Below are 8,979 nucleotides of genomic sequence, written 5' to 3'. Positions count from 1 at the left end.
ATGCCCATGTCCATTACTACATCGAAGTGTGAAATGTCCACCTGAGTTCTCGTTGTCTGCTGATGAGCTCAAGTGCTCAGCACTCGCTGGCCATCACCCGTTGCAAAGGTCTTGTCTGGTTGGTGCGTTAGCTAGCGGTCACGCTCGGGTCTTCTTGCACAACTTTCCACCTTAAAGTCAGGTCTTTGGATGCTTCTGAATGTGTGCGCGGACTGACCCGGCGATCACACCACTGACTGGGCCGCTGAACGTCTGAAACACATAAAATAGCTGTCCAGCCAGCCAGCGTCGCTCTCACGACCGGCACCCTGGGGTTGGTCTCCGGCGTGTCTTTCGGGTAAAATCATGTTACATAGTATGAGATGTGTCCACAGCCTCCACCAGCACTCATGGGAAAAACACCTGAAGAAAAAAACATGTGGTCTTTGTAGCCCTGCATCATGGCGAAACATACGAGATGTGTCCACCATGTCCATGCTTTCCTTCTCATACTCGTGCACACCTGCCTTGCGGCCTCGACGTCCCGCTTGCGTTGCCCGGCCGACCAGACCGCCGCGCTGCTTCGGCTGAAACGCTCCTTCCAGGATCCACTCCTCTTGCCGAGCTGGCACGCGCGCAAGGACTGCTGCCAATGGGAGGGCGTCTCATGTGACGCTGGCAACGCCTCAGGGGCCCTGGTCGCCGCGCTCAACCTCAGCAGCAAAGGCCTGGAGAGCCCCGGCGGCCTCGACGGCGCGCTGTTCCAGCTTTCCTCGCTCCGGCACCTAAACCTCGCCGGCAACGACTTTGGCGGCGCCAGCCTCCCGGCATCCGGGTTCGAACAGCTCACCGAGCTCACCCACCTCAACCTCTCAAACGCCGGCTTCGCCGGCCAAATACCTGCTGGTTTCGGCAGCCTAACAAAGCTCATGTCCCTCGATCTCTCGTACAACCAGGGATACACCTCTGGTTTGTTCGGGGCGATCCCCGAGTACTTTGCCGACTTCCGCTCGTTGGCCATCCTTCAGCTCTCCAACAATAACTTCAATGGATTGTTCCCTCGAGGGATTTTCCAGCTGAAGAACCTAAGGGTGCTTGACCTGTCGAGCAACCCCATGCTGTCAGGCGTCTTGCCGACGGATCTCCCTGCCCGGAGTTCCTTGGAGGTTCTGCGCCTGAGTGAAACTAAATTTAGTGGTGCAATACCGAGCTCCATCAGTAACCTGAAGCATCTGAACACTCTGGACATCAGAGATAGCACCGGCCGTTTTTCCGGGGGGCTTCCTGTTTCGATCAGTGATATTAAATCTCTGAGCTTTCTGGATCTGAGCAACAGCGGGCTTCAAATTGGCGTGTTGCCGGATGCAATCGGCAGGCTGCAGCCCTTGTCCACCCTGCGGCTGCGGGACTGCGGCATCTCAGGTGCAATACCGTCATCCATTGAGAACCTCACACGCTTGAGCGAGTTGGACCTGTCGCAGAACAATCTCACCGGTGAGGTCACATGGCATGCCAGCTAATGCATCATAATTCATTAGTCACAGCTAATATCTTTTTGAACTTCAGTCCTTGTATCAACAGGGATCCATCTAGCATTTTTTTTTTTGTAACAGACATCGGATCTAATATTTGGTTTTTGTTTTATTTTGCAGGAGTAATACCCATGTATAACAAAAGAGCATTTCTGAACCTAGAGAACCTGCAGCTATGTTGCAACTCCCTTTCAGGGCCAATTCCAGGCTTTCTGTTCTCACTCCCTCGACTGGAATTCGTGTCGCTTATGTCCAACAATCTAGCTGGTAAGATCCAAGAATTCTCCGATCCTTCTACGTCGCTAGCATCCATTTACCTGAACTACAACCAGTTAAATGGAACAATACCCAATTCTTTCTTTAGGCTCATGAGTTTGGAGACTCTCGATCTATCTAGAAATGGTTTGACCGGGGCAGTGCACCTTAGCTTATTTTGGAGGCTGACAAATTTAAGTAACCTCTGCCTATCAGCTAATAAACTAACGGTGATAGTAGACGATGAAGAATACAACACTTCTTTGTCTCCATCGATCCCTCCAATCAACAGTCTGGGGTTAGCCTGCTGCAATATGACCAAGATCCCTTCCATACTGAAGTATGTCGTGGTCGGTGACCTTGACCTCTCGTGCAACCAAATTGGTGGCTCTGTACCTAAATGGATATGGGCAAGCCAGAATGAGGATATAGATGTGTTCAAACTCAACCTTTCACGCAATATGTTTACTGGCATGGAGCTGCCTTTGGCTAATGCCAACGTATACTATCTTGACCTCAGCTTCAACAACCTTCCAGGGTCCATTCCCATCCCCATGTCTCCGCAGTTCCTAGATTACTCAAACAATCGATTCTCATCCATCCCACGGGATCTGATTCCACGACTGAATAGTTCTTTCTATCTAAACATGGCCAACAATACACTGCGTGGAAGCATTCCGCCTATGATCTGTAATGCAAGCAGTCTCCAGTTACTTGACCTATCTTACAACAATTTCAGTGGCCGTGTTCCATCTTGCCTCGTAGATGGGCGCCTAACCATCCTGAAGTTGAGATATAACCAATTTGAGGGGACGTTGCCTGATGGCATCCAAGGGAGATGTGTTTCCCAAACGATAGATTTGAATGGGAATCAGATGGAGGGACAGCTGCCTAGATCCCTCTCCAAGTGCAATGATTTGGAGGTCTTTGATGTTGGGGGCAACAATTTCGTAGACTCTTTTCCAACCTGGCTGGGAAATCTGACAAAGCTTAGAGTTCTTGTGTTAAGATCCAACAAATTATCTGGCCCGGTTGGGGAGATTCCTGCCAACTTCTCGAGCTTGCAAATTCTTGATCTTGCCTTGAACAACTTCTCCGGCAGTCTGCATCCACAATGGTTTGAGAACCTGACCGCAATGATGGTCGCCGAAAAGAGCATCGACGCAAGGCAGGCCTTGGAGAACAACCTCGCAGGCAAGTTCTATCGAGACACGGTTGTGGTCACGTACAAGGGAACAACAAGGTCATTCGGCAGGATCTTGGTCGCCTTCACGGTTATTGACTTCTCTGCGAACGCGTTCACCGGAAGCATCCCGGAATTGATCGGAGGGCTTGCTTCGCTGCGTGGGCTCAACATGTCGCACAACTCCTTAACGGGGATGATTCCTCCGCAGCTTGGTCGCCTGACACAGCTTGAATCGCTAGACCTCTCCTCGAACCAGCTCCACGGAGTGATCCCCGAGGCGTTGACGTCTCTGACTTCCCTTGCCTGGCTGAACGTCTCCAGCAATCAGCTGGAGGGGACCATACCCCAGAGAGGACAGTTCCTGACATTTACCGCCGATTCTTTCCAAGGGAATGCAGGGTTATGTGGTATGCCATTGCCAAAACAGTGCGATCCAAGGGTCCATTCCTCGGAGCAAGACGACAATTCGAAGGATAGGGTTGGGACTATTGTGTTATATCTTGTCGTTGGATCGGGGTATGGTCTGGGATTTGCCATGGCGATTCTGTTCCAGCTGCTATGCAAAGGCAAGAGGTGGGGCTGGAACTCAAGAATGATCATCTCAACATCTGGCAGACATTGTTGTTCATAGATCGATTCCGTTATATAATCTAGTACAACAAAAGTAAGTAGTGTAGTTTTTTTTTTCCTTGAACTATCAACACAGTAATAATCTTGTTGCACCAAATGAACATTTTATGTATCTATTTTTTCTTTAAAACTGAGCTGCATTGTTGTAATATGTCTCTTCGAATAATTGAATACAATAAGTGGTGTAAATTTATCTTCTTGATTAGTGCCCTAATTATCATATTTTGTGATTAATGTGGGAATTTGTGCCCTAGTTGCGAAACCAAGGTCTACGTTTGTATCCTGGCTGACTCGACTCCTAACCCTATTTAGTTGATCTTTAACAAAGTATTTCTTTACCGTGGCACATATGAGATCCATCCTTTGGAGTCGCATGCTGCAAAGGCGTGTAGAGGATGATCCTTTGACATTTCATTGTCTAAAGAACTGATCCAATATGATGCTTCTAGCAAATTGATAGGATGAAATGTGTTTTTTAATTCGTACTCCCTCTATTCCGATATTCTTGTCGCAGCCACTTCACAAACACAATTTTACAAAAACAACCTCCGAATTAAAATAATTACAGGTCCGTTAATACAAAGTTTGAAATTCAAATATCCGCCTGCGCTCTCCCCAGGTCGCCTCCTCCTTCCCCTCTGCAGGTCGCCTGATCCTTCCCCTCCAGGTCGCCTGCTCCTTCCCCTCTCCAGTTCTGCGTCCAACTTCCTCTACAGCAGCATTGCGCCATCCTCCAGTCCGCTTGTGTCCAGCCTCCAGGCCTCCGCTTGTCTCTAGCCTCCATGCCCATACCAAATCTTAACTCCAGTCCACCTGAAGATGATGCTGGAGCCAATTTGGAAGATCAGGAGCCAGGTGGAGCCAATTTGGAAGATCAGGAGGAGACAGGTACAGAGCATGAGTAACTCCTGCGGCAGAACAAAGAAAATTATCATTTGCCCATATAGATTTTGAAATTGCTCCTACTACAAGTACTCCATGTATAAACATAAAAGGAACACAAATTTAGCATGTTGATCAGGTATTCTGAACATAGATTTGTACAGGTTGAGGAAGATGATCAAATCAACCATTTCTCAGCTTAAATTGTTCGGCATGTTGAGAACACAACACCTTTTAATTGTTCAGCATGTTCAGAGCACGGCTCTAATTGTTCAGAATACATTAGCTTTAGATTGGAGTAGTTGTAACCATTAGAGTTCTTGTTATGAATAGTTGCAACCATACACACATCACCTTTTAATTGTTCGGCATGTTCAGAACACAGCTCTAATTGTTCAAATTGCTTCTATATACTCTCATAGATTTTGTGTTCTTGGTCAGCAAATTATTCAGCAGGTAACAGTACTCCAAATACAGATTGTTCTTGTTCAGATTTGTTCAAATTATCCATGCACACACATAACACAGTTTCAGGTAAACAGTATATCTACTCCTACTGTAATAGGAGTACAGTATATTCTGAACATTACTCCTATATACTCCTGCTGTAGGAGTATATCTACAGGACCTGTAGTCCTATATACTGAGAGAAGAGAGAAGAGATTGAGAGAGAAGAGAAGAGAGTATATATTCCTACAGTAATCAGAAGATAGATGTACAACAAGCATATATATTCAGCAATCACACTACTTACAAAGCTTCATTGCACTAAAAAGATGTCATTCTTACTCAAGTTCAGGTTTAAACAGTCTTAATTAACAAGTTTAGATTTGGTTCAGGTTTAAGCAATCTTAATTAAACATGCACAGAGGCATAGCTAAACATGTCATTTGAGAGAGAAGAGAAGTTAATTCAGAAGAGAGAAGAATGCACCTACAAAATACTCCTAGCAGACAGCATGCGTACATGTACACAAAGAAAGGCAAAGCATATGAGAACTTATCTTAGGAGTAGGAGGTGATCTTGTAGAGCAGTACCCAATGCTCCACCTGTAGATGGTGTTGAAAAAAAAAAACTTCAAGTTACTCCCAATCAGAAACTTTAAACATATATCATGGGCAGCTGAAAGTAAATGCACAATCAAAGGCAAATCAACTTCTGAAAAAAAAGAGGCAAATGGAACTCACTTTGTAGCCTCTTCTCGATCCTCACCTATATTATGTTTTCAGCAAGAACAGATGGAGTCTTAGCAACAACAAATGGACTCTTAGCAAAACCAGCAAATCAGTAGATGGACTACTAGCAAAATTTGCACCAGATCATGGTGTACATTAACAGTAAATAAAGATCAGATATCATAGCAAAAACAGAAACAAGAACAAGAACATATTTTTTAGAAATGCTACTCCTAGCAAAATCTGCATCAGATCATGGAGTACTCAGAGAGCTTTCTGAATTAATTTGTGCACTTAAACAATACTCCTAGCTAAGCTAGAGGAGTATGCTAATCTGAATTTTTGAATTGAATACTGCACTTCAACTAGAACAAGAACAGAGCAATGACATCTCAGAAAAAGAAAATAACAGGACCAAAGTACTCCGAGCTAAGTGCATAGTACGTGTACAACATTTGAACAAGAACCGAGTACTCATGCTAAACAAGAACAGAGCCAACGGCAACAAAAATGAACAAGAACAGAGTACAGTACAGGAGTACCTTGAGCCGTTGTTCCTCGTCCTGCCATGGCCTAGAGAAGCTGCTCCTCGTCATCGTGGCCATCTTGAGGAGCTGCTCCTCGTGGTCGCTTCCTTGAAGAGCTGCTCATCGTCCCGCCGCCGCCTTGAGGAGCTCCTCCTCGTCCCCTTCTCTCGTCGAGCCGCCATCTGCGGATCCGGGCTCGCCACCACCGGATCCGGGTCCTACTCCTCCTCGGGCTCCGGCGACAGCGGCCATGGCTCCGCCTCCTCCCTTTCGAGCACCGTGAAGACGACGACCGGATCCGGCCTCGAAACCACCGGATCTGGCCTTGTAGCCAACGGATCCGGCAAGATTCAACTCGTTCTTGGTCCGAGCGAGCTTCTTCGCGCGCGACGACGGCGAGGAAAAATCGCTGAGGAGATAAGAGGGGAAGGTGGAGGGGAGCGCGGCGGAGACGAGATGGACAAGTGGAGGGGAGCGCGGCGGAGGCGACCGGAGAGGAAAGGGAGAGCGGCGGCGAGGGGGAAGTGGGGAGAAGATCGGGGGAGCTGGGCTGGGCGGAATACCTAAGGGAGAAGAGCGCGGAGCAACGTTGTACAAAACGGAGGGGGTTTCTACAAAAGTGCCGTCACGACAAGAATATCGGAACAGAGGGAGTATAAGACTAGAAATGTAGTGTCATAAACAAAAGAGAATCTGTAGATCTACGAACTAACCTAAATTTTGAAAAAAAAATATCACTCATGAATTCAGCAGTCATCACATACACGTATGAATTAACTAAAAAGTGTTAAGAGGCTGAGAAGAGGACTCAGAGATATGGGAATACCAAAAGTCCAAAAGTGAATTGACAGCTCCCTTTGCTGCAGCTCCCTGCCCGTCCGCTTCACTGCGCGGCGCACTGGCCCCTTCGCTAGGTGGACACCAGTCTCGGCCTCCCGACCGAATCCGGCGCGGACGTGCTCATGAGCCAGGGTTTCTCCAAGTTTCCCCTTCCTGCCTTTCTGGTCGCTCTTGCTTTTGGATGAAGGTCCTAAGGAGCAGTCCGGGGCCTGGGCCCTTGGCCGAGAAGAAGTTTATTTGGATTTTGTTGTGCAACTGTGCAAGGCCCATGTCCTTAAACTTCCACGGGCTAAACCTGAAAGCTCGCATGTATCGGCCCACTTTCCCCTAAAAAAACATGTACCGGCCCATTTCACTTCTTCTCATCCTAAGCTCCCTCTGCAATGATGCGTCTGTGTGCTCGCAGTCACACATTGCATGCTCCCTCCGTCCAGAAATAAGTGACATGAATTTGCACAAGAATTTATACAAATTCAAATCACTTATTTTGTGATGGAGGGAGTATCATTTTATAGGGCTCGAACCGTACATAGCTCTACCGCTTGAATCACGGAAATATAAACACTATCTGACTTCCATTTTAAAATGAGAACCGTTGCGAACTTGGCCTAGCTATCTTTGGTGTGTTTTTCTTGTGATGGAATGACCCCAACTTTGAATGGATACCCACGTTTACTTCCTTCGCCCAAAATTACTTGTCACTGATTTAGTACATCTTTGTACTAAAACTGGGTCAATATGGGTCGGATGGTGTATATGTTTTATAATTTAATTGCCATTATTCTTTCAGTAGTCGGTGATGATCTTTGACAGTGAGACGTCTGTGGTGATTTCGTCAACCTCAAGATCTGTCATATCAGTCTCTCGGAGATGCTCGTAGAGGTAAGATGTATGTGCGTGTGTTTATAAAAGGGGATGTATGTGCGTGTTTGTGAGCGGCTGTATAGTGTTTAAAAAAGATGTTTCACCCCTCAATTTTGCCTTTTTTTTCCTTCCTTTTTAAGCTCTTCTCCATCTGCCTCGTACCTGACCACGGAATGAAGTTGTCAGCACTAATTTGTCTAAATATGAATGTATCTATTCTTAAAAAATGTTTAGATACATGTAATGAAAAGTCATTTAAGATGGGACGGGACGAGTACATGATTACATATGATTACATGGCGTTGCGAATATGAAAAGCACCGGCGACGTGCTAATTAATTGATACTACTTGCTCCATTTGAGAAAGCTTCTGCCCACATGCGGCCGTGCGGAAACAGCAACTGACCAGAATGAAGACGCACCCAAGCCGAAAACTCCCAACAGATAGAGCACTCTCAAAATCAATCGCTTCTAGCGCTCCGCTACACATGTGGCGGCTATGAAGTTGACCACACCTAGGTAGCTACGGTACTTGACAAAGGCGAGAGTAGTTGGCTTTGCATTCGTCAACCACACAAGTACAGAGGGGGAAAGAAAACGAGTGCATCTAGAAGGTCGCTTTTGTTTTGGTCGACTTGCTCCACGAGCCATGCGTGTGACGTTGCGTCCTCACCTACTACTCCCTTCTCCCCGGCCGGCGCTCTCCTACCGTCAAGGTCTTGCACGCACGACTTTGTCGCTCTATCTTTCCATACTTGCCAGACAAGGGACCGTGGAGTGGTGCTGGGAACCACAGGCCAATGCATATGCCACTCCCGTAATCTGCAAGTGCTACGCTTTGTGGATTAGATCGTCAACGTCAAGCGCGCGCGCGCACACTCGATCTTGGCTTATTGTCAAAAGCAGCTCGTTCCAATCGATTTCGCATCGAAATGAGGTGGTGATGGTTGGGCGTGTGGTTTGGCTCTGATTCTGCTTGTGCAGATGTCCGTCAGGAAGCTACTAGCATTAATTTGTTCATGTTATTCTTCTTTTTGACTTGACGAGCGACTATATAAAAATAGAAGCAAAATGATAGTCGTGCTGCTCCGTTAAGTAGTAGAGGAATT

General features: G+C 46.8%; 1 protein-coding gene across 1 annotated transcript; it reads left to right on the top strand.

The window, feature by feature from the left end:
• Positions 1-341: 341 nt before the first annotated feature.
• Positions 342-3,784, top strand: LOC100822616 (receptor like protein 42). Its single transcript, XM_003581332.4, has 2 exons — positions 342-1,473; positions 1,632-3,784. Exons 1-2 carry the CDS (start codon positions 441-443, stop codon positions 3,581-3,583), a joined length of 2,985 nt encoding a protein of 994 aa, XP_003581380.1. The 5' UTR covers positions 342-440; the 3' UTR covers positions 3,584-3,784.
• The last annotated feature ends 5,195 nt before the right edge of the window (positions 3,785-8,979 follow it).

Source organism: Brachypodium distachyon, chromosome 5 (genome assembly GCF_000005505.3).
Source record: "Brachypodium distachyon strain Bd21 chromosome 5, Brachypodium_distachyon_v3.0, whole genome shotgun sequence".
Lineage (NCBI taxonomy): Eukaryota > Viridiplantae > Streptophyta > Magnoliopsida > Poales > Poaceae > Brachypodium > Brachypodium distachyon.
Note: the sequence above shows the minus strand (reverse complement) of the source record. Positions and strands in the feature narration are given on the sequence as shown.

Coding starts and splice junctions, on each gene's coding strand:
- LOC100822616 (XM_003581332.4), top strand. CDS start 441: ATGGCGAAACATACGAGATGTGTCCACCATGTCCATGCTTTCCTTCTC. Junction 1,474..1,631: donor GTCGCAGAACAATCTCACCG/GTGAGGTCACAT, acceptor TTTATTTTGCAG/GAGTAATACCCATGTATAAC.